Genomic DNA, 26,473 nt, shown 5'->3' with positions numbered 1-26,473 from the left:
ATACATAGAGCAACAACCACATGATTAGAGCAATGATTGGAAGAACTAAGGTCTAAGCTCAAAACGTAACGGCAATGCCTTAGCACAACATTTCCATATGAATACTTGTATAGTGTTTAAATGTCATATGTTTTTCGAAATTGATGACAGGACTAGATTGGGTAGAATTATGAGATATTATATAAGAAAAAAATAGTAAAACTTTCATTTTTGGTTAAGTTCCATCTCAAAGTATCATGACAAGTAGGATTCAAATGTATAGATAAGATCTATGGTAAAGGGAGAATGTAATGAGTTCTCAATATAATCATCAAAGGCATAGGAGGTGTCCAATATAATCATTTTAGTCCAAATGGGTACATTAGGATTTAGGACCTTTATGAACTTCCCATATTATATTACTTTTAGAAATGTAATATAGTATCTATGTCTCAAAAAAGAGAGAAAAACAAAAAAAAAGAAACAATTCTTTTTCTACTCAACTTTTTCTACTCCACAAACTTTTAAAGTTTCGCTAAAACGACGGTCTTGTTTACTATGCAGAACATTGAAATTGAGAGTTACAAAGAAGGTGATTCTTTTCTTGTGAAAAATAAAAAAAAAGTTTACGACTTACATGTTTGCCATGGGTATTTCAAGAAACAAATAATTAAGAATAAGTTATTGATCATAACAACATATAAATTGGAATGGTAGTTTAGACTCTTAACACAATCAACCCCCAAAGTGACCTTGTATATAATGAGACACCTTCAAGAAAAATAACGTCAATTACATTCCAGGAAAGCGGGGATAGCTCAGTTGGGAGAGCGTCAGACTGAAGATCTGAAGGTCACGTGTTCGATCCACGTTCACCGCATGTTTCATTATAATTTTTTTTTTTTCATTTTGAATCATTTTTTGTAAGCAACGATTTGTTCTTGATTTATGAGGCCAATTCTAGTCTTGTGGCATTGGCTACTTCAATTGTTTTCTAACTTGTTTCAATCTTCTAGATCTCTGAAATGAAGTAGTTTCCGATATTGTTTACACCAATTCTTTGATTTTGGGTCTTCAAATTGTTTCTAAAGCTTCTTCATCTTGAGTAATGTTGATGTGGGCATCCAACTATTGGGTTTCTTCAATCCATTGATAGCTTGAATAGTCACTAAAAGATTTACCTCTATTTACACCTTCAAAAGGCTAAAGTTCCAAGGCCATTGAAGAGCTTTCAAAATGGCACAACATTCCCATCTTTACTGTTCCTGCATGGAAAGACATCCATTATTGCAGTAACAAAATTTCTATGATAATCATGAACTATTAGACTGGTTGCCGCTCGTCGAGTGATGGAGATAAAGGAGGTACCACATTTTCGTTTTGGAATGGTACGCAAGGAGGTACCACATTTTCGTTTTGGAATGGTACGCTCGGAGGGGGCTTAGACCCTATCTTGGGGTAAACTCTAATAAAAGTAGGTACATGTTGGGTCGAAAGAACAAGGATCCGAATAAATTCAGAGAAAACAAATAACGATTTGCTCGAATCTTGGAGGAAACAACTTCACATTCCCATATATATACTGTACCTAGGAATTACATTACTGACAACATTTACTTACATAAATCCCAACTAAAAGGGAAGAAAATGAAATAAGCAAAAGTTCATCCCTTTCTTGACTTTGATATAAACAATCATAATGAATAATTATAAGAAAAATGGTGTTTAGATGCGACGTTGAAGCTCATCCCATTCCGACTATTCAAACGGCAGTACGGCACGACTGGTATTCCGTCATAGACTGGTGTAGAGGTAGTCGATAATTTACCTAGCCGGAGTAATGGCTCCAGAAACTGATCAGGTAATTTGCCACGGACTATGGCCGTCTTTTTTTTCTTGATTTGAGGAAGAATTCTTGCTTGTTTTGGATTTACAGATTGGACAATGTAAGATCATACTGACCAATACAGATGATAAAAATTCGACAATTTTGGACATCTATGTCAGTCTTATGCTCCTCTTCCCCCACCATTTCTTACTTCTAGTTCTATCTGCATCTGAGTTCCCGAGCTTATGAAGGGTCGTCTTTGTTTCTCGTAACCTAGATTTATACTCCTTTTTCCATGTCTCAAATCTTGATTTGAGTCTTCGAAGTTCATCTTCAGGAGTTACAGATGAAACTGTCTGGCCTGATTTGACTTCAACAATGAACTTAGCATCATCTTCAAATACTTGTTTTCTCTGATCAAACTCACTAGCCAGGGAGCTAATTACACTCTGACCAGCACCATTTTCTCGTACTGACTCTGGTTCCGGAGTGCGACTTCGTTGCTTTACCGGTGTACTTCCTTCTGGAGTGTGGGTTTCTGGTGTATACTCAGAATCATAATAAAGAGGGGATGGAGAAGGGGAAGCGTCGGATCTTCCATTCTGTCCAGCTCTGTCATCAGCTTCAAGACGTCTCTTAGCTGCAGCAAGACTCACCTGCAATATCATCAGTATCTATTTGTTAGTTTGGTCAACGAAGAAAAAGAGTAAGATTAAACATTTGCGAAGAACTGAAAATGTGAAACCGAGATTTTTGTTGGGCTTTTTTAGTTAGCTCCCATGACAAAGATCTTATGAAGTCATTATTCTCTTATTTTTCAACAAAAGTAATACGAAAAAAAAGACTAGTAGATTTCTGCATATATGTTGACGATGGAAGAAATTTGCATGTTACATACGTGAGAAGTTCATGACAGGACTTGGTAGAATGCTGCGTATCTTAATTGTCATCAATTCGTCGAATGCTTTTAGGAGAATTGTGTGTTTACGTTCCCTACCTTGTATAGTTTTTATGCTCCTTACCTTATTTATATGGTCTGCTGATACCTCGAACTAAGTTGTTTACTCATGCAAACAAAGTTTTCTCGAGTTTAACTTGGTCCTACACATTTTTCTACCTAATGGTTGATGGTGGAATTCACGCTATTAAGGGCGCATGCAAAAATCAGGAAAATACCTGTAGAGATGTCATCTGTATTTGCCATGTTTCCTCCATGGATTTCATCTTGGCTTCGTAAGTAGACCACTTACTTTCTAGTTTTCTTATATGCTGCCGCAACATGACATTTTCTTCTTCCTTTTCTTCCAGTGCAGCTTCTGCCTTCAGAACCCGCCTTTGGAGCTCTGCAAAGGCCGATGCCTCGACCTGAATATGTTCCTGTCTCGAGTCCTGCCCAAATATAAAATATTAATTAGTTTCTCTCTTTATCATTGTTTTCTTCATTTCAGCACTCCAACACCAAGTACAGAAAATCTTATAATAGCTCTCTTGTTATGCGGACTAGTGTTTGGCCTCTTTTACCCAACCAGAGAAACACAACTCGAACATAATTTACAGTGTACAGACCTACAGATAACATAGTCAAGGGATTTGAAATGAAGCAGAACCATGAATATCACTTCTTCGATTGGTAGCTCTAATCTCCCAAGTGAACTGACTTCGAACTTAAGACAGATCTCCTTTTGCTCTTTTTTTTGTTATATTATTATGTATCGCTGATTAATGCAGAACACTTTGGACCACGTACTTGATAATCAAATCGAATTGCGAAAGTTGAATTTTGATGCATCTTAATCACTACAGTTAAATACATTTGACGTACGGACCAGGACAATGACTCCAGCTATGAGGAGCCTCATTCCTAGATTTTCCAGTTTAGTCATTTTCATCTATTAATTTTATTTTCTTCAAACTTACACTTACGTTTATTTACTTGCCGAGTTGATAATTCAATACCAATTTAGCAAAAAATATGCACCAACAAGAGCACTTCAGAGAAAAAAAGAAGAAAAGAATTACCTTTGGTTCTGTGATCTTCTTGTCTATCAGAACTTCAGATTCTGTGCTGTCAATATTTGATCTTTCCAAGTTTCTCATGTGCTCAAAACGCCTTCTGACCAGCCAACCACGGGTAGCTGCAAAAATGTCAGAAGGAAAAAAAATCTATTATTTTTGGTTAACACTAAGGTGCTGCTTGTTTTTTCCTTAAACTAAATCTGAAATAAATAATATGTAATTTACTTATATAGTTTGAGTACTTGCATGTTGCATGTGTTTATTTCTCTAATCAATTCAGACCTTAAAACAAGTCTTCTTGTCAAATTCAAACTTGCTTTGAAAGCTCAAACCATATATGCTGGATATACAGACTTGTTTCAAAATCTTAAGATAAAAGCATGCAAAACAACTATAATTACCTATACAGTCATTTCAGATTCAGATCAACAAAAAAAAAAAACAGCACCAAACAAATCCTATTATTAAAAATAAATGCTTACCGGACTGCAGGAGTATGACCGCCCTTTGCCGCTCATCGAGTATTTTTCTAGCAATCTGCTGCTTCCAAAGTCTCTGTATAAGGATAACTGCTTCCTGTTGCTTTACCAGCAGCTGATACTGCTTTCTGACATTTTCACCACGGATAACTGTGCGAACATAAAAGTCTAATAGTTAGATGAGCAAATGACATTGACGTGACGTAATCATGAAATTAGCCTCTACTCTTTTTCAATTGAACCAATAAACTTTAGACGTGACATATGCATTACATGATTGCAGTGTAATTAATCCGCCCTTCATTCCATGGTATTGACGGAGAGCTTGGTACCGGCGGAAGCATTTTTGAACCATAAGAGTTCCTTGCATCACTCTATTTCTTGCATCTTCCATTGCAGCAATCTATAAACGACCCAAATTCACGTCAGAATACTAGTGACAACACTAATAAATACTTAAACTATAATCTAGGTGAAGTTATCATTGTAAACTTTTATTTGCAAGGTAGATGGAAAATATTTATATGATATTGGTCATATATCTTCAAAAGCAGGAAATAACCCAGTAATTCCAGTCACAGGAGAAAATCACTCCCGAAAATGTTTTCTTTTGAAATGACGGCAAAAAGGTTAGGTTATATTTTGCTCGCAGTGCAGCATTTTGAACCATTTAGGATAAAAGAAATAGACTTCCTGTTTAATGTATTTTGCAGTGAGCAAAAGTTACAAAAAGAAATTGTAATTCTGGTATTAATAAATTGACAGTGACTTGCATGATGAATATTTAATTTTCTGGATACAATTAAAATTTGAAAATATCCAAATTTCCTCCTAGGCAAAACATCGCTTAATCAAGGATTATTTTCTAATAATTCTCACTAACCAACTATGGAAAGATCCATGTTGCTGAAACACTACCCTGGTTGAATATGAAGCTACTTTCCAGGGAAGATGTAACACGACTAATTTTCCAAATAAAATATGTAGTTTCGTGACACACTGTAAGTATCATCACATTGATTCCCAAACATAAGAGAAGACATGATAACATGCAATCGACATAAATGGGTACCTGTCCTGTTCGGAAAAATAGCTTGGTATAACCAACTTGATACATTTCCGGACGGATGTTGAACTGCTGAAGAATAGCGACCGATGTACTTAAAGGATCCTGTGATGTAACATTTTCCCGAAGAAGAAACCTGTACCTGTAAAATATTTGAAAGCATGTAGACTGCATGAGTAAAAAATCACCAGATGATGATTTTATAGAGACAAAACGGATTCATCAGGTACCTTTTTGCGAATTCTTGGTGTGTCAAACGAGTTGGATATCCGGATCTTGAGATCCTGACAACCTCCAAGACTCCACAGCATCTGAGCTGCTGCAAGACAAGATCCCTCTCATAGATTCCTGGAACTTGCTTATTGTTTGGCTTTATGCAACGAATAAAGTGGGGTGTTGTGTTCTCCAAACGCTGCATAAGTTTAAATAGTTGGCCCTACAAATACCAAAGAAACTTTTTAAAAGCATGACTTCATGTTTACCGTTCAACAATCCAGAATAACAAATAAAAAGGCAATAATAGAACAATGGAAGCTCTGAAGTGAACGAATAAGTTGCTCCAAAGTTATTTGTGAGCAAATTTTGGAACTGATAATAACACTATTACACACATTTCATGAATGATATAAACGGACAACAGATTTGGTGGAAATACAGGAACCTTTATTTCTATCTTTACGTCTCTTCTACATTAAAATATGGTTCTACTTGGAGTAGATTAACTGTATTTTTTTTTTAATCATTTGAATAAATATAAGGAAAAATGTATACACTCCCTAGATCTTCATATTGAGTCCAGGGGGATTCAGAAATTTGAAAGATCTGTAGTGTTAGTATATTAATTGTATTCGTCAAGGTGATCCTTCCGTTCTGGTATAGTTGAGCATAGTGATGGTAGTGGTAGTTAAGCAGTCTATAGCTAGTAATTTTGTTGATAGTGGCGCTACAACTATCTAATCGGGAAATGTCCAAGTCCATCCCTGTCATGAAACTTCAAAATGTGCGGCAGTGATACTACCTCAACAGTTCAAAAATGAAATTAGTATAATGATTACACTGTGCAAATCACTTAGCTTAAGAAGTTTGAAATTTGTTATTGAGGAAGATTAGAATTAAACAAGAATGTAATCTATTGATTATTAATTTACCTTAGGTGTACCAGATAATACTAATTGTGTGAAGATAATGCATATTGGCATTACTCGACTTACCCTTGCGATAGGAAAATAACTAGGAAAGACACTTGTAATTACTTAAATCCAAGATACAGCGCAAGGAGATGAACACAAGAAAATTGTGGTAGTGCCAACTGTGCCATCGCTCAATTTTGAATAAGAAAAACTGTCTAAACCAAACTCACATCTTATTATTCTGAAATTATAATAATGTATTCATCATTCTATAATGGTAATATAAATCTTACTAGTCTTGTATACAGGAACAAATCTAAAGAGGAACATGAAGGCCTTGTGGGCCTCCATGTCCCCGACTCTGGAAGAATTAAATATACTAGTACTAATTATATATATACATACATATATATTTTTACTAGTAAATGTAATGTAACAACTTAAATCGGTAACCACCCAACCACTAGCTTTAACTCTTCAAACTCTATCTATAGCTCTGAATGGTTGTCATTCTCATTCACCCTCTCCTTCTCTAAGTTTTTACTTGTCATTCTCTTTCTCTACCTTCATACTGGTTTCATTTTTTATCACCATAGAAAGAGATTTTTTTTACAAAATCACCTTCAGCTTCTGCCTCAGCCTCAACTCCAGCGAAAGTCCTACTCCTATGTCTACTCCTATTTCATGTATGAGGTCAAATTGTGTTTTTTCAAATTTAGTTAAGATTGATGCTTTTGCAAGAGAAATTGTGGAAAGAAAAGAGATAATGGAGTTCTATTGGTTTATCTGCTTATCAATTTAGCATTAACTTTGCTGGTTGCAACTGTCTCCTTTGAGAACTTTTTCAGCTACTAATCTAATCAAGACGCGCTTAAGGTGATGAGTAGTTAAGTTTACTAGTCTTTCTTGAAAGAAAGTTTTAAGCAAAACTGACAATAGGTCTGTTATGACTACATTTCAAAACATGAGAACTCGTAGAGCTCAATCGACTTTGTAATGCTTAATATATGAATATTATAAATGAATCATGAATTATTAGCATGTTGGTTATTCTTGTATTTGAAATTTTTTTAGTTATTTTGGGATATAATTCCGCCCCTGCATGGTTAAAATCCTGGATCCTTCCCTACTTGTATTATGCAGACATGCACTCAATGTACATTGTCAGGAAAAATATTATTTCACAACTCATAAATATACAATAAAAGAGAAAACCAAATTAAAGTACTAATAGGCAGCATTACCTTAAACTTTGTCCCAACACTTCGTTTCAGGGAGTCAGATGCAACTAGTCGCGGTGGAAGAGCAGCGGGTTCTGCAGTCAGCAACGGATTTAGCATGTTGGAGGCAAATAACTTGAGTAGTTGGCAACCGCACGATGATAGAAGCTTGATGGAACCAGAAGGCAAGTAATCTCTGTTCTTCTCCAAGAAGCCATCTGCATCATATAACACCTGATAGAAGTCTTCATTTTAGTTACATGGCAAAGCAAATTTGTCACTTTAATAGCAAAAACAGTTAAAAGCTTGGCAGACTCGCATCGAACTGAGGTTATATAAGAACGAAAGAAGAAGCAAGTCACATGATAACTGATACTCAAGTAAATTACCAAAACTAACCTCTCCTGCATAATGGCAAACACTGAAAGAACCACCTCTTTCCCCTTTGAAGCAGGGATTAGTGTTCAAGTGCTGCTTAACCTTATTGGCAAAGGTCAAATCCGTGGCTTTAGGAAAGTTTGATTCCTCGTCCAATAGAGAAAGCAACCCTAATGGCTTCTGCACATAATGTAAGACTAAAGATCATTAATAACTCCGACATTCAATATACCCTCAGCACTGGGGTTGTTTCATGACTATCTACTGAAGATCATTGGAACGATAAAGACACTTAGAAGTTGCCCTATAAAAAGGAAAAGAAACAATGGAGGGTTCTTGTTTATACTCTAGTTATTCGTATACACAAAGCCTACATATAGGATACTGTTATATTTTCCTATAAGCTGAAGGGAGATAATTGCTACAATCATTAGTTTTTAGTCTGAAACTAGAATTTCATGTAAAATTAACTAATTGAGAAGAAATAAAAGGGAATTTAGATGCTATACGGCATACCTTCTCAAAGAGATTCAAACACTCTTGATTGTCTTCAAAATCAACTTTTGCCCAATCAATCCCATCTTCTGTATACTCCTGAAATTAAAATCCCGACACATTAGGACAGTATTACTCAACCAACAAATTAAGTTTTAAAAAAGAAATTACTCTACCAACAAAGTGACAACTGAAAACCTAAGGAATTTTGAACAAAATCCCTGAGAACAGAAGAAACTGAAGACAACAAAAAGCTTAGCTGAAAACTCTAGTCAGAGAAGTAAATTAATAGGAAAATTTGTGTATACGCAGCCATGTCTTAGATATTAGATTTTTTTTTTCTCTGCTATTACAAACAATCTACCAAAGCCTAAACGTTTTGGCATTCATAAATTAGCCATACTGATCTACATACATAATTAGTAATCTATTTAGTTAAATATTTTCACTGAAAAGGCAGCAGCAGGTACATGTCTGACTAAGAAAAAGACCATGGATGATGATCAAATCATTCATGAACCGTAAGTGTCCACTCCTTAAGGACCTAGGTACAAGAAGGTGCCTCTAGTAAGATGGCAAAATCATTTGAATGATTTTAACCTCGACCTGGTTCAAAATCAACTAAAGAATTCCTACTTATTGCACTTCATTTGTCATTCTGGCGAATCCCATATAACTAGTGTATAGAATAGTTTCTTTTCTACCGCAGGATTCTTTTGTAACTATAAACCATGGGCCTTTTTCTTTTACAATAATTTTATTTTGGATTCACCATTATTACATTGTATACAGACGACATTAACCGAGAGTGGAATTCTATGGTCAAAGTCCTCACTCATGTGCAAATACCTAATCTAACTTTATCCATTAAAGTGGCTACCTAGAGTCCTCCAAGACCACCCGAGTAAATGACACGAGTATTCAATACATCATACATGTAAACTACTAAAACAGAGTACTGATTTTACACAGATTAATAAATAGAAGTTCAAGCTTATACGGAAAGCATTCCTTTCATGCGAAGATTGTATAATGGAACATGTACTTGAAATTATTAAGGGGTTTATAAAATAATGCTCCATGTACAGCGAGATTTACTATTAAAACCAGTATCAAGTAATGAACCAATCTTAAGCATACGAAGTTATGTTTCTCTATAAATTTAATATTCTCATATCAGAGAATCTTCAAGAGTTACCAACTTATAATAGTGTGCTATACATCTCATACAGACCTGTGCTTTATACACAATTGTATTAAGATTTCCAGTTTTACCAACTTCGAGTAATGAAACAATATTAAGCGTGAAAAGTTATGTTTCTAAAATTTCGACACACTCAAACAAGAGAACATTCAAGAGTTTCCAACTTGTAAATAATTCAGCTATTGTTTCCTCCAAGGCTGTGCTGCTAGAACCAGATACTTACCTCCTGTTCAAGTTTGAATAGATGTCTGTTGAAATGTTGTTGCAGCCTTTCGTTTGCATAGTTTATGCAAAATTGTTCAAAGCTATTCTTCTGAAAAATGTTAAAAAAAAAATTAAAAAATTGTCAAAACAACAAATAAATACATATATATATATATAGTGATTTGAATACGAAGCCGACACATACAAATAAAAAGAAATAACTACTGAGAACATGTACATCATGAAGGCACCTTAAATGATTCAAAGCCATAGATATCTAGGATACTAATGGATCTCCCTGAGCACTGCTTTCCAACTTCAAGGGACTTGTTGATTTGTTGTACAAGCCAATCAAACAAGCATGCGTAGATGGACTTGGCTAACACATCCCTTCTGTTTATTGCCTAGAGAACCAAAAACAAGTAAAGTTTCTTCACATACAGATACAACTACGCAAAAAGTCAGGTTCTTTTATCACATAAAAACGCAGTAATGTGTTAGAGATGCATAACAAGCTGTCTAATTTGGACACCAGTATGATTACCAGTCTCGGACATTATAAGAGGTGCTGGACATGGTGAGTGGGAAATTGCAAATCTGGGGGCTGACTGTACTCGTATATATATATTTTCTTGTAAGTCCTTTATTTTTACTTCAAATTTTACTTTTGAATCAACGTTTGTTACATTATACACAACAAAGGTTCTAAAGTATAACAATTGTGCAAGACTGGAAGTATACACAAGATGTACATACAAAATCTTAGATTATACCAAATGAGATTACTGTGAGTAATAGCAAAGAACATGGGCACCCGTAGTATGAAACCTTAGATTACTGTGAGTAATAGCAAATGAGATGTACATACAAAATCTTAGATTATACCACGCCCTCTTGGTTGGAGTGGTAAGAGGTTAGTCTTCCACCTTAGAGGTCAAGGGTCGAGGCATGCTGAACAATTCAAAAAAAAAAAACACGGGCACCAGTGTCCAAGCATCTTACATGTAGAAAATATATAAAAGGATATCCATGGTATAAAAATAAAAAGAGAAGGGATCAGATGAGCCTTAGAATGAACATGACTAGGGCCACATGGAGATGGTACATGCCTACATGGACTGGTAATTTGTTAGGACAAGCACTTCATCATCTGGATCATGCTCAGTAGAATCTTCCACAATAAATGCCCTCTCTAAGCTCATATATATAAAATATAAAAATTGAATGATAATTGTGACCGAAGGGAGTATGAACTTATCCGACCTGCGGCAAAGTTAGCTTTTGAATAATATTATCTTTGCCAGCTTCAATTTCACAAGTAGATAAAGCTAACAGCAGATCTCGAGAATCACAACCCATCAACTTGGCTGCATTGGTTAGAGCTGCAATATATTAACAAAAGTCAAACGAAGCTGCTTGAAAATCCATGACCTATCTATATCTTCTTCTTCACCAGCTACCACCAATTGGCTATATACACATTTTCAGACATGTACTGTACACATCTCTATGTTGTAAAAAAAACTAAAGAACTACAGAAGTAATGCTGCAGAAAACAAAATAAACAATAAACATTGGGAGAAAGAAAGTTAAGTAAATTTTGTGTTTGCTAAATGATTAGATGTAGACAAACAAAGCCCGGAACCATAACAAAGTTCCTTTGCAATGTGAAAAAAACGACACGGCGGGCTTAAGTCAGAATACAGCAATTTCAATTTAAAATGTGGTTTTTTTACTGTCATCAATCTGCATACTTAATTACTTATATTGAATAAGTATCTACAACTACCATTTCCATCTTAAATACAAGATTACTATTAATCACTTAATGAAGTTGGATCAAATTTTCATGTTTAGTGTCACCAGCATCACTGCACCATACATGTCCTTGTTACAATCTAACACCTGTAAAATATTCACATTACACAAGCCCACAATTCAAATATCATTTCTCACAACCTGGGGAGGGTGGGGGGTAATAATCATGGCAATCCCTAAACAGTGTTAATGAAACATGTATATGCGATTGTGCTACTAAAAAATAAGCAGAATCCAGCATGAATTCATAATCTTAATTTAAATTTCAGCAAAAGGAATTCCATTTGACATGTACCTTCATCTTTCACAACTTCCACATGATTTTCAGTGTCAGTTACTTCAAAGGAGATGTTTCCCAGCCATAACAATGCGGCAACTATCACAAATATATTATCCTGGTCTTCTTTAGAAATTCGAACAATATCTAAGGCTTCCTGATCAGATAATAAAAGGGAAAGCCAAACAAATGTCACAAAATTTGGAAAGCACGCATGAATTGAAACAAATTATAACCTCATTGAAGGTAAAAAGTTCTTATTTTTCAAGTTACCATCAGCATATGGAACCGCCGAGCATCATCCACACCAGCAATTGTCAAACAACCACTTTGACTAAGATAGGCGTACTCACTGGGCATTTTCAAGTTCAATCTTTCTGCCGAACAGTAAAAGTATTGACTTGTAAGGGTGAGGCAGCAAACTCAGATACCAGTCAAAATCTTACTTTTTGTATTTTCAAAAGAAAGAAACCTGCAAAGAAAACAAGGTTGAGAAGAAACCTCTAAGAGAAGATGGAGCACCAGCACAAAGTTGATAAAAGATATGGTATGTTCTTTCTTCCTTCGCTAGCTGAACCACTCTTGACTGTCACAAGAGACATATAACTTTTCAAAATGGTACGAGGAAAGAAGAACGAAAAAGCTCAAACGATACTCTGGGAGTAATTAAAATACTACCTTCTCAAGCAAAACTGTTTCCAGCAAGTGTAGGTTAGTTGAGGTTTAAAGGCAAAAAACATAGAAATGAGTCAAATTAGTGATAATATCAGAAATTGTTGCAAGATAGAAAGATCTAATGAAAGACGTGCTCACAGGTTTGAATCTTCGCTCCACAAATTTTCCCGTTGGTGCTAAAATGAATATCAATAAGCTTCCCCTGTAACACATAAGAGTCATATAAACTGAAGCCCCACGTTGACATATTCTACACACAGGAAACAAAACTGAAGTACCAAAAAAGGTTCGAGAATATCAAAATGCTGATCTTATACTGAATTAACAATGACATGAACATTCAAAAACTCAATAATCACACTAAACCACCTTCAACTGTAAATATGACATAAGACTTACAAATCGGCTAGAGTTATCATTTCTGGATGTTTTTGCGTTGCCAAAAGCTTCCAGTATACAATTTGTCTGAAGGATTTCATACTGTACTCCATTGGCACCTCCACGTGTAGCCAGGTATTGCATCACTATTTTGGCAGTTTCAGTTTTCCCAGCTCCACTCTCTCCACTGTAGTACAATAGAAATAATCAAAAAACGGTTTCTTGACTGCACTTCAATTTTACAGCCCACAAATCAATGAACTCCCATAAATGCATAGACTGCAAGGGAGGTGCCTATGGAGAGAAAACTAGAAATAAGCCCCTAAAAGCATACTTGGGGAATAAGTTTCACATCTGACATGTATCTACAACAATAGAACCTGATGCTTACCTTATGATGATGGATTGATTCCTTCCATCTGCAAAATCCACACGAGCAAAATGTATTCAATTCAGGGAATGAAATTCAGTTTAGGTGGAAATTTCGGTAGGCATAGACGACCGAAATATTTTGAAATTTAATTCCTTGAACAGCCATTGTTAAGAGAAAGTAATCGAATTTCGTTTTAGGTGGAAATTTCGGTAGACATGGAATGGAAATATTTCAGTTATTTCGGCTAGAATATTTCGAAATTTGTTTCATTGATTCAATATTTCAATTCTTTCAGAAACATGGCGTGCAGTTTCCTTATAAATATTAGTTAGTTCACCAGAGTATCATATTTAACTGAACGAGTATTTTTCTGTTCACCTCTCATAATCTCCGTGAAAGCAGTGTCTGTAACAGCATAGACATGAGGGTTGTCCAAAGTTTTCTGCCTATAAGCTGTGACAAAATCATTTCCATAAATGTTGACCTCTTTAAAGGGATTGACGGCAACCAAAACAGGACCTGCTTTAGTCTAGAGTGCAAAAAAAAAACAAAATCAGTTGTAGGACCATCACATGGAGACATTTGTATTTGACAGGCTGAAATAATCTAATTAACTTACATATATCATATCATTAGAGTATCTATACCGGAGATTGTGGAGAACCGATGGCTCATTCAAGTAACTGAGTTGTATCAGATCATTGACACCCTCCAGGATATCGGGATTAGCAGGTAACAGATTCCCATGGGACACTGTCACATCCTGAGCAAAATAACAAGACAGATTGTTGTATAATCCAACCCCCAACATTCTAGAGATTAGACATTTTAACAATAATAAACATGAAAAGTTTATACAAACTCACGCTGCTATTTGGAAGCGAAACTCGAGCATCATCCCCAGAAGTTGATTGTATCCTTCCCAACTCCCACTGCCCATTGGGGAGCAAACACCAAACTCGAAGTTTCTGAAACAAAGAATAGTTTGTGATTACTACGATGAAACTTTAACAGTGTATTCCCTTTTAAATGAGGTACAGTCAACTTAGCAAGAGTAATTAAAGCCATCCAAAATGGCCAACAATAGCATCAATTATACCCCCCATTACATTTCAATTATTTAGGGCTTTAGGGAGAAATCGTCTACATGGTTCAAATGCATTCTGAATTCTCTTTCAGATCCTCAAAACATCCCCAAACTCCAGGTATTTTAAGAAAAATAGAATAAGAAATTGGTATACACAAGAGAATCAATCATCTGCAATTTGTCCCCTAAATTGATTAGAGAAATATGTATACATTCATCTTATAATAACATTTTTAGGCACTCAAGCCCTAGATTGTGTTCTAGCATGATAATGCATTATGTTCGTAAAAGACATACAGCTCTAACCAAACTAATAGAAGAAATCTTACCCAATGAGAAACCAACTCAAATTTATCTATGTTTAGCCACTTCTAAAGTCATCCCTAATGGAAAATTTATCAATTCCTTTCTGTTTCTAGTTCTTATACATTTGACTTTAACTAAAATTGTATCAAAGAAGAATCCATTACCTTCTTCAGAACAAACCCAATGTTATCAGAACAATCAAAGTCCTCAGAAAATACTCCAGATGATGAAGGTGAAGAAGAAAGACATGATGAATCACCATTTTCTTCAAATCTCTCACCAAAATTATCTTTTCCTACCTTTTTCCTAGGGTAAGGAGATTCAACTTGATCATCCACCACAATACTCAACCGTTTTTTACCCCCAATAAAACTTTTCTTAGAACCAGCTTCCTTCTCTTCCTCCTCTGTAAAACTCCGATCAGTCTTACCCCCTTCCTTCTCTCTAAAACCATTTGGTAAATACTCAGGAACAGAATCACCTGAACCAATCTTAAAGTTAATCGGCAATGATCTTCTAGCAGAAGGTAATCTTGCTTTTGAAGTTGGACGAACTGGTAATGCCGGCGGTATATCCTTTGGTTTCTCATCTCTCTGTCTTAATGAATCTAACATCTCTTCTAGTGAACTACGAGCAACAGTACTCGTAGTTATCGACGACGGAGCCATCATCATAATCCAAAATCAAAACTCTTTCCTTTTTCTCACTCTAAAACCTCAAAATCGTGAACTCAAACTTCTTCTTCTTCGTTGAATTCAGTTACTTCAAACTAAAAACCCTAATTTAAACTAGCGGAAGGCAGAAACTAGAGAGAGAGAGAGAGAAAGAAATGAAAACAATGAGATTGAAGCTTTTGATGTTCAATTAAAAGAAATTCAAACCTGTTATTTGAAGTAAACTTTGTTGCTTTGTCAGAAATTCAAAAATTCCAAATAGGTCCCACTTTTTGGTCCAACAACAAAAATTACTACTAGGTTTAATTCTTCTTCATCTCTTTCTTCTTCTTCAATCTTCATCTTCAAGTAGATCTGAAAAGGGGAAAACAAACAGGGCATAATAAAACCCTGACTCAACTTAGGAAACTTAAACTAAATCTGACGGATATTATTTAATTAGATGAAGAACAAGTTTGATAATTACGATTTTTACCTATTTTCAAAGTTTGTGGGTAATTTACTAATATGACCTTGATCTTATCTACTTAATTAACTTAACTTAAAAGAGTTGATTAATTAGTGAGTGGGGAAAGATGTTTCATTGTTTTTGAATCTTCTAAAGATTTTTAAACTACTCCCTAGTCCCTACTCTACTTGTTTACCAAATATAGAGATGGAAGTTTTATTTTTGGTTAATAATTATCCGAAATTCATTTTAACTTAGTGGGGGTTAATCTAAAAAGTGATTTACTACTAAAATACTGAGTTAGTCTTGGATCTATGTAGTTAATCAGTAATTTAAAGTCAATTCCACATAAAAGTCGAAATGAAATTAAAAATATGTTTGTGAATTTGTATAGGAAAACATTACAATAATAACATCACATATATGAATAACTGAATAAACTTAATAAACTATAAACTTTGATTTGGTTTTCTCTTCAATGTGTCATAAACAAAGACTGGAGATGTTGCAATTTGTTGGAAGTTTCTTTCCTACATTTATTTTTGCAAGATTCTTTGCACTATGAGATTGAAGCTAATGATTTCGTCCAAGTGGGTGTCCTTCGACCCCAATGCACCGTTCGCTCGAAGTGGGAATTAAGGATTGCATTGTTGAGTCTCACTTGAGGGCAAGTTCGTTCTCGGTCGGGGAGTATGATGGAGACCATCAAGATGGGCCTCACGGCCGAACTAGTTAGAGGGCCTCATGGCCGAATCCATTAGGGTTAGAGTTTAGGAGTTTCCATGTTTTAGTATTTCCTACTAAGTCTAGGTTTAGAAGTTTCTATATTTGAGTATCTTTGATATTTAGGATTCCTAATTTGAGTCTATCTAGAAGTTTCTAAGTTCCTATAAAAGGAAGTCAGGTCTGTCCTTGTTATGCAGATCAGAGAATATTATGAATCAAGTTTATTGTTAATCAAGTTTATCGTTTATTATTAATCAAGTTTATCGTTTTGTTCTTTACTTTATCAGTTTATTACGTATTTTATCAGTTTATTTACGTATTTTATCATTGTTATAATGGTGGATTCCATTACTTTTACGCTTCCGCAACAATCTACATCACATCACATATATGAATTTGTTGTTTTCTATTCAGGATGAGTGTGTTTTATCATAGACCACTATTGGGAGTTTGTTGGGGTCCCTCCTTATAATTAAAGGACTCCTAGTTGGAATAGGATTTCCCTTATTCCTTGTTTGGGAAAAAAAATAGAAGTTTCTATTTTTTCAAGCCTAAAAAGGAATTCCTATTTCTTTTGGTAAACCTCCCTATTTATCATTATAAAAGGGAATGAAAGGGAAGAGATTATACACAACAACTTCCAGAACAAAGAGAAGTCAGAGAAAGAGAGATTTCTGAAGTAGTTCTTTCAAGAGAGATTGAAAGAGCAGAATATTGGTTTGAAGAAAAGAAGATTATTAATCTTGTGAAGCAATTTAGTTTGTGGTTATCTTCTTCAACCTTTAGTAATCTAGGATTTGTTCAAATCCTAAGGAGTAAGAGATTTTATTTCTTTGTTTCTTTGTTCAGTTTATCCACCATAGGTTTGGTGAAGAGTTGTCCAAGAGTGTTTCTACACATCTTGAAGAATTGTGTAAACCATTATTTAATTATAGTGGAAGATTTCTGGACTAGGTCCCGTGGTTTTTTACCTTCTAGTTTGGAGGGGTTTTTTGCCACGTTAAATAATCTTGGTGTCTCTACTTTTACTTTCGCATCGTTTATCTTCATATTCCTGAACAAGTTAATTAGGTTATTTTTCCTAACAAGTGGTACCAGAGCTAAGGTTGAATTTATTGTTCAGAAATATGGAAGTGAATACTAATCGCATGATTAGTTTAGATGGAGAAAACTACTTGATGTGGAAAGCAAAAATGAAAGATTTGTTATACTGCAAAGACCTAGCTGCACCCATTGAAAATCACGGTACAAAATCGATGAAGATAGATGAAGAAGACTGGAAGGTATTAGATCGTAAGGTTGTTGGATTTATTCGACAATGGGTAGAACCCAGTGTTTTTCATCATGTATCGACGGAGACTTCCGCTTATAGTCTATGGAGGAAATTAGAAGAATTGTATGATCAGAAGACAGCTGCCAAAAAGGCTTACTTTTTCAGAAAGCTAGGAAAATTACAATATAAAGAAGGAACCTCAATTGCTCAACACTTGAATGAGATGAAAAGTCTAGTAAACCAGCTTTCTACAATGAAGTTAGTTTTGGATGATGAGTTGCAAGCCTTACTTCTTCTAAATTCTTTACCAGATAGTTGGGAGACATTGGTGGTGTCTCTTAGCAATTCTGCTCCTGATGGCATAATGCGTATGAATCACGTAACAGGTAGTTTGTTGAATGAAGAAACAAGAAGGAAATCGTCGTCAGACGAGTCTCATTCAGAGGCACTTGTTACAGAAAGACGGGGGAGAGGTAAAAGTAGAAAACCTCATAACCGTGATAAGTCAAGGGGGAGATCAAAACCAAAGAAAGAAGTTAGATGTTTTGGTTGTGGAAAAATGGGTCATTACAAGAGTGATTGCAAGAAAACAAAGAAGGAAAATAAAAAGGATGATGAAAAACAAGATAATGTTGCGGCAGTTGCCTCAAGTGATGACATTATCTTACTCTTAGGTTGTGGAGACACTTGCTTAAGTATGGCTGAGTCAGAACCAGAAACGACATGGTTGGTTGACTCAGGTGCTTCGTATCATGCTATTCCATGTAAGGATTTCTTTAACTCTTACAGAACTGGTGACCTTGGCAAAGTCAGGATGGGAAACTTAGGTTTCTCAAAAATCGTAGGAATTGGAGAAGTGAAAATTGAGACGAGCACAGGGAGTACATTGATTCTTAAGAATGTTAGGCATATACCAGATCTTCGATATAACCTAATCTCTACCGGAGTATTAGATGATGAAGGGTACCACAGTCACTTTGGTGATGGAAAGTGGAAGCTCACAAAAGGGTCAATGGTGATAGCAAGAGGGAAGAAGTGTTGTACTTTATACAGAACTCAAGTAAAACTGTGTAAAGGAGAATTGAATGCAGTTGAAAAAAATTCTTCCACTGATCTTTGGCATAGAAGACTCGGGCACATGAGCGAGAAAGGACTTCAAATCCTTGCTAAACGACAAGACTTACCGAACGTAAAAGGTATAAATTTAAACACTTGTTCTCATTGTTTAGTAGGAAAGCAACATAAAGTATCCTTTCAAAGGAATGCATCTGAAAGAAAATCCAGTGTTTTGGAGCTTGTTTATTCTGACGTTTGTGGACCTTTAAAGGTCAAAACACTTGGTGGTGCTTTGTATTTTGTTACTTTTATAGATGATGCTTCTAGGAAAGTTTGGGCATATGCCATAAAGACCAAAGATCAGGTACTTGCAGTTTTCAAAAATTTCCACAACATGGTAGAACGGGAGACAGGAAAACCATTGAAGTGCATTCGCACTGACAATGGAGGAGAATACATCGGGTCGTTTGAAGAGTATTGCAAAACCCATGGTATTCGACATGAACAGACAGTTCCCAAAACTCCACAACAAAATGGTGTAGCAGAACGCATGAACCGCACTATTGTGGAGAGGATCAGATGTATGCTCTCAGAAGCAAAGCTGCCTAAAAGCTTCTGGGGTGAAGCAATGCGTACTGCATGTTATCTGATTAATTTATCACCTTCAGCACCATTAGATGGAGATGTAGCTGAGAGAGTGTGGGCTGGGAAAGAAGTCAGTTATGGACACCTAAGGGTGTTTGGTTGCAGGGCTTTTGTGCATATATCTAAAGATCAAAGAGCAAAGCTTGATGATAAAGCCAAGCAATGCATCTTTTTAGGATATGCAGATGAGAAATTCGGGTACAGGTTATGGGATCCAGTCGATAAGAAGATTATTAGAAGTAGAGATGTGGTCTTTCTTGAAAATCAAACTATTGAGGACTTCGAGAAAGTTGAGAAGCATGAGAATCATAATAATGATCTCATTGATCTAGATCCACATATCTCTTCTAAGGTTATGCATGATAATGCAGGTGAAGAACAAAATCATGAAGATGAAGCTCATGAAGATGTTCCTATGGGTGATGATGTTGAGCAAGGAATGGAAGTTCAACATGAACCACCAGTTGAATTGAGAAGATCGACTAGAGATAGAGCACCATCTACCAAGTATCCTCCACACGAGTATGTGATGGTTACAGATAGTGGAGAACCACAGTGTTATGAAGAAGCCCTAGATGATGAACACAAGAAGGAGTGGTTGAAAGCTATGCAAGATGAGATTGAATCATTGCATAAGAACAACACTTTTAAGTTGGTTGAAAAACCTAAGAATAAGAAAATTCTTAAAAATAAGTGGGTTTTCAAAATCAAGACCGAAGAAAGAAATTCACAACCACGGTATAAGGCACGCCTAGTGGTGAAAGGATTTGGGCAGAAGAAGGGTATTGATTTTGATGAGATTTTCTCTCCGGTGGTGAAGATGTCCTCTATACGGTTAGTATTGGGATTGGCTGCAAGTATGAACCTAGAAATTGAACAACTAGATGTCAAGACCGCTTTCCTTCATGGTGACTTGGAGGAAGATGTGTATATGGAACAACCAACAGGGTTTGAAGTTAAAGGTAAGGAACACTTGGTTTGTAAGTTAGAGAAGAGTTTATATGGGCTGAAACAAGCACCAAGACAGTGGTACAAAAAGTTTGAATCATTCATGAAGGATCATGGGTATCACAAGACGACTTCAGATCATTGTGTTTTTGTTCATAAATTTCCTAATGGAGATTTGATTATACTTCTACTTTATGTTGATGATATGTTGATTGTTGGTCAGGATGCTAATAAAATTAGCAGGTTAAGGAAGGAACTAAACAAATATTTTGATATGAAAGACTTGGGTCCAGCAAAACAAATTCTTGGCATGCATATCTCTCGTGATAGGAAAGCTGGAAAACTTTGGCTATCACAAGAAAGATACATTGAGAAGGTTCTAGAAAGGTTCAATATGGACAAGACAAAACCAGTGAGTTGTCCATTAGCCAGTCACTTTAAGTTGACTCGTGATCAGTGTCCATCAACTAGAAGTGAGAAAGAAGAAATGGAGAAAATTCCTTATGCTTCAGCTGTAGGAAGCTTGATGTATGCAATGGTGTGTACAAGACCGGACATTGCATTTGCAGTTGGAGTAGTAAGCAGATTTCTTGCTAATCCAGGCAAAGAACATTGGTTAGCAGTGAAGTGGATTCTGAAGTATCTTAGAGGTACGTCTAAAGCTCGTATATGTTTTGGTAATGATAAGCCAGTATTAGTCGGTTACACAGATGCAGACATGGCAGGAGATGTAGACTCTAAAAGGTCCACATCAGGCTACTTATTTACATTTTCAGGGGGAGCAGTGTCGTGGCAATCTAAATTACAAAAGTGTGTAGCTTTATCTACTACAGAGGCAGAATATATTGCCATTACAGAATGTTGCAAGGAGATGTTATGGATGAAGAGACTGTTAGAAGAACTTGGTATGAAACAAGATAATTATGTCATTCATTGCGACAGTCAGAGTGCCATCCACCTCAGTAAGAATTCTAGTTTCCATTCCAAGTCCAAGCATATAAATGTGAGATACCAGTGGATCCAAGATGTTCTTGAAGAAAAGGTGTTGAAGATCGAGAAAATCCATACTGAAGACAATGGTTCAGATATGATGACAAAACCATTACCCAAAGGCAAACACGAGCTATGTAGCAGTGTTGCAGGTTTGGGGATGGTAGGTCTCTCTTCATAAGTCGGGAGGGGGAGTTTGTTGGGGTCCCTCCTTATAATTAAAGGACTCCTAGTTGGAATAGGATTTCCCTTATTCCTTGTTTGGGGAAAAAATAGAAGTTTCTATTTTTTCAAGCCTAAAAAGGAATTCCTATTTCTTTTGGTAAACCTCCCTATTTATCATTATAAAAGGGAATGAAAGGGAAGAGATTATACACAACAACTTCCAGAACAAAGAGAAGTCAGAGAAAGAGAGATTTCTGAAGTAGTTCTTTCAAGAGAGATTGAAAGAGCAGAATATTGGTTTGAAGAAAAGAAGATTATTAATCTTGTGAAGCAATTTAGTTTGTGGTTATCTTCTTCAACCTTTAGTAATCTAGGATTTGTTCAAATCCTAAGGAGTAAGAGATTTTATTTCTTTGTTTCTTTGTTCAGTTTATCCACCATAGGTTTGGTGAAGAGTTGTCCAAGAGTGTTTCTACACATCTTGAAGAATTGTGTAAACCATTATTTAATTATAGTGGAAGATTTCTGGACTAGGTCCCGTGGTTTTTTACCTTCTAGTTTGGAGGGGTTTTTTGTCACGTTAAATAATCTTGGTGTCTCTACTTTTACTTTCGCATCGTTTATCTTCATATTCCTGAACAAGTTAATTAGGTTATTTTTCCTAACAATATCTTCAATCTCTCAAAATATCGTTTCATGTCCGGTGGTTTAATTAAGCTCTAGAATTATCATCATTCAAGATATATTAGACAACAAAGACCATACAGAGACACTTATGGTCATACTACAGCGTCTGGAAATCTAAGACTTCGTACCTTTATTTTGTTGGTATTCTTATAATGCACATCAATAAGCAGTAGATTTTCACTTCCATAGTTAACTGACGATAATAACATAATAACTATAATACTCATTTATTCATATCTGCAATACAATCTCAAAAGAAACAAATATCTTAAGTACGATGTTATTTAAGTTTTATTTATATACAGTATAACTTTTACATTTTGCTTACTTCAATTTATTAAAAACCAAAACAATAGTTATTGATTTTTATTTGCGAAATGAAGAACTTTATTAAATTTCTAATCATGTCTATCATTTTTATTTATTAATGTCTAACAATTTAAATACTACAATAATATTAGTGTTTTTGTTCAAAAATTAATTCACCCAGGGAGAGCGTTAAACTAGAAAAAAACGAAACACCCACAGTAGTGATGTGCACGAATTATCAATTTAAGATATTAGAAAGCATGGTCTTTCTTAAGTTATCTATATTTTAAATAGTCAAATTTATCCATGTGGGAAGATGCTTCATTTTTGTTCGACTTGGTTCGAAGTGTAACCTCCATTTAATTAAGGTGAAATATTAAGTTAGTTTTATAGGTTTCTCTACAACTGTTAAAAGAATTTTCTTTTAATTTAAAAGGTTTGTTTTTCAATATTATGTATGAATTTTAGCATTGGTTGCGTGTTCCATGAAACCCGATGTTCTAGTGATTAAAATGGAGACATATTAAAACAGAAGACACATGGAAGTATAGATAGCGTCGTCTTTTTTCTTCTTCATACCTTAACGATATAAAGTCTAGATGTATAGAAATTGTGTAAAATAGATTTAGAATATTATATTAATAAATCGAAATAAAATTTTAGTTGTACTGTTGACTTTTTTTTTATTGAAAACTAGTTAACTAGATTAATTTTGAGATCTATTGATTCCCAAATTTTCAAAAGCCCTACCCCTTTTCTCTTTTTTGACTTTATTGGTTTTCTTTGATGTAATATTAGTCCACTAACAATTAGATTAGATGTGACCCCCTTAAACAATTAAAAATTTGAATCAATCATCAATCAAAAGTATCCGTTAAAATTTGAATATTGCAATTTCATCAAATAATTCAACTAGTCGTACAAAGTTTTAAAAATTTTACCTAAAGTTGTCGTTTGTCATCTGCGCTATATGAAATATTGATTTTTATTCTACAAATTGTGTAGTTAATCTAAATAGTTTGGCTTTTAACTCAATTTTGGCTTACTTAAGTGGTGAGGGGAAATAAGTAATTAGAACTTAAAAAGGGAAAAGATAAGACGACCCCTTGAATACAATACATGTGAACATCAAACGTGACTAACGCAAGTTAAGGTAAAAAAACACAGAGTAGTGAGGAAGACCGAACAAGAAAGAAGAAAGGATATCCGAGTTACCAAAAGGAAATAAATGGAGCATATGGTTGCTCTTTTTGTACTCTAACCCTTTTAATAGGACATCACATGGGGGTTCTATTTGTGTTTCCACTCCATTTTGAGTATTCATTCTTGATTCTTTTGTGTAATTTGGCCTCCTACTCTCTTATAATTTTTGCTTTCTTTACTTTTATTTGTGGATGCCCACTGCACACTAGGGTACCCCATTAGGGCAATCGTTTGCCAAAATTCTCTTTGTTTTTATTAAACTTGGATCCAATTTTATGTACGTGATGAGACACTTATTTGACTAACTTAGACCAGTTTTCGCTGCCACTTTTCATTATTTATGTCGGTAAGTAGGTAGAGAGAAAATGCGAGAATTTGAAAATAAAACTGATGTATAAAATGAGAAAAGTGAGACCACAAACTTGTCAATCTACTTACAACTTACTAACTTATATATAAGCTCTTTGAGAGGGACCGGTTTGCTTATTATTTAAATATTTTTCGGATCACCCGATTGTCCCGGCCTTTGTAGTAAATGAATACAAATACCTAAAAATGATAACATAACTTGAGCTTTTTCTGAATAAAACTGAGAGAAAAAGGAAAACTGAAAAAGCAAGCATAGAGAATGGGAGACACGAAGACATGCACCTGTGTATTTATAGGAGAGGAATAAAGAATTAAGAGGGAGTGGTTTGACACCCATAAGAAGAACAAGACACCCCCACCAAACAAAAGTCAAGTAGGAAGACTTGGAGATGAGTCTGCCCTTTCCATGTTTCTAATCACCGTATATACTTGAATAGTCATTCTTATAAATGGCCCACCATGATCATGCATAAATCTATACATAATCCCATCCATTTTTTTAATTTTCAAAAGAGGGATGGATCCCATTGAAAAGTTCTAACTTCTAAGCCGGCTAATTTGTTCCTAATGGCCATTTAGAGACTTCCCAAGTACTATACTTAGCACTAATGTTTAAAAGTCAAAATGGCGTAGAGACTTTACTAGAATAACGAATATACGAGCCCAAATCTTGTAATGTGTATAACAGAGATATGTCTCTATAAGATTCAGTAATATAATGTTGACTAGCTATATAAATAAAATATTGAACGATAGATCAACAGAAAGCTAGTCTAACCCTCAATCTTAAAACTCCCAAAACTTACATATGGGGATTTCATCCACCCAAATCGAAGTGGAATAGAAAGGGAAGTCTAGCATGATAGAAGCAAGCTAAAGTGCTAAACCCCTTGCTAAGATAGTATGGGTGGAAAAATCCTTCAAGCTTTAAAGCATTTTTGGTGTTATGGTATGATAAAGTAAGTGTAAAATAACATCAAGAATCATGGAAGATAAGATTGATGTGATGAGAATGATAAAAGCTCATAATGCTATCAGGCACCAGTCATGATGGTAGTAACCATGAATTTGGAGTTCTAAGCTTAATTAATCAATTCCTAACCCTCTTTTGATAATAAATACTAATAATATAATGCAGACATCTAAAATCTTCTTGCAAACAATCTTCTAATGAGTGCCCTATAAAAGCTAGAACTGGCTTATTAGTCATTACAATCCTATTAAAAGAATACTTGAAAGTTTGTTGAGGGGCTCTAGATATAAAATTTAGATTTCAAATTGATGGTTTTCGAAAATAGAATAAAATGATAGCATGGTCATGAGTATTCAGATCTTAGAGATATTAAAAAAAAAATGACCACAAGTATGAAGAGGGTGAAGTGTCTACCTCTCCCCTTATTATTTTTGCCGAAGAGTATTTGTAAGCAGGTATTGTGCCAATCAGAAAATGCGAGCGAACTTATGTTCATAGGTATAGAAACGTAGAATTGAACTTCCATCAAATAAATGGACGATCCAAGGGGAAGTATTAGAAGGCTCTTATGAAAGCCCTAGTTTCTTCTTGATGCCTTCAATTGAAATTTAGGTGCACATTTAGGAAAAAGAACAAAGGAAAGACTATCATTTTTGGGTTGTTGAAGTTACTCTTTTCAGACCTTCTAGTCTCTCAAACTATAGGCAAATAGGCATCCTCATTTTTATACTGGACAGGCTCTTTCCCAATTCATTACAAATTCCCACACTTCCCCTCTCTTAGTCCCACTATCTTTTCCCCAAAGAACCCATCTTCAAAATGGATGGAGGCAAAAGAAAAAGAAGAGCTAAAATATGGTTTACCAAACCCAAAAAGGGAAGTTTCAAATACAAACACGAATTGTATACCATGTTACAATTTTGACTCAACTTGATCATTTTACTAACCAAGTCAAGTATTATGCACGCACAAACCAACAGATCATCTGTTCCCCCCATTTTCTCCTGCGACCCACGAACCTCCTCCACCACTACCATCGACTACATCACCCCTTTCTCTCTCTCTCTCTCTCTCCCCTCCTACTCTCTATCTAT

General features: G+C 35.2%; 1 protein-coding gene and 1 non-coding gene across 2 annotated transcripts; one reads left to right on the top strand and one right to left on the bottom strand.

Moving 5' to 3' along the window:
- The first annotated feature begins 786 nt into the window (after positions 1 to 786).
- On the top strand, positions 787 to 859 carry TRNAF-GAA (transfer RNA phenylalanine (anticodon GAA)). The gene has a single exon. It is a non-coding gene; the product is annotated as a tRNA-Phe (tRNA).
- A 668-nt stretch (positions 860 to 1,527) lies between these two features.
- On the bottom strand, positions 1,528 to 15,998 carry LOC147555693 (myosin-2-like). Its single transcript, XM_086663375.1, has 24 exons — positions 15,078 to 15,998; positions 14,387 to 14,488; positions 14,140 to 14,283; positions 13,899 to 14,049; positions 13,539 to 13,566; positions 13,169 to 13,334; positions 12,908 to 12,971; positions 12,773 to 12,786; positions 12,596 to 12,680; positions 12,368 to 12,471; positions 12,113 to 12,251; positions 11,263 to 11,381; positions 10,251 to 10,403; positions 10,019 to 10,108; positions 8,613 to 8,690; positions 8,118 to 8,276; positions 7,743 to 7,952; positions 5,599 to 5,804; positions 5,375 to 5,510; positions 4,576 to 4,705; positions 4,306 to 4,452; positions 3,827 to 3,942; positions 2,984 to 3,196; positions 1,528 to 2,463 (listed from the first exon to the last, which is right to left on the bottom strand). The coding sequence occupies exons 1-24, from the start codon at positions 15,585 to 15,587 to the stop codon at positions 1,978 to 1,980; spliced, it is 3,750 nt and encodes a 1,249-aa protein (XP_086519501.1). The 5' UTR covers positions 15,588 to 15,998; the 3' UTR covers positions 1,528 to 1,977.
- Positions 15,999 to 26,473: the final 10,475 nt, after the last annotated feature.

Source organism: Eschscholzia californica, unplaced genomic scaffold, assembly GCF_041429995.1.
Source record: "Eschscholzia californica isolate CP2 unplaced genomic scaffold, dmEscCali1.0.p SCAF_2, whole genome shotgun sequence".
Classification (NCBI taxonomy): domain Eukaryota; kingdom Viridiplantae; phylum Streptophyta; class Magnoliopsida; order Ranunculales; family Papaveraceae; genus Eschscholzia; species Eschscholzia californica.
Note: the sequence above shows the minus strand (reverse complement) of the source record. Positions and strands in the feature narration are given on the sequence as shown.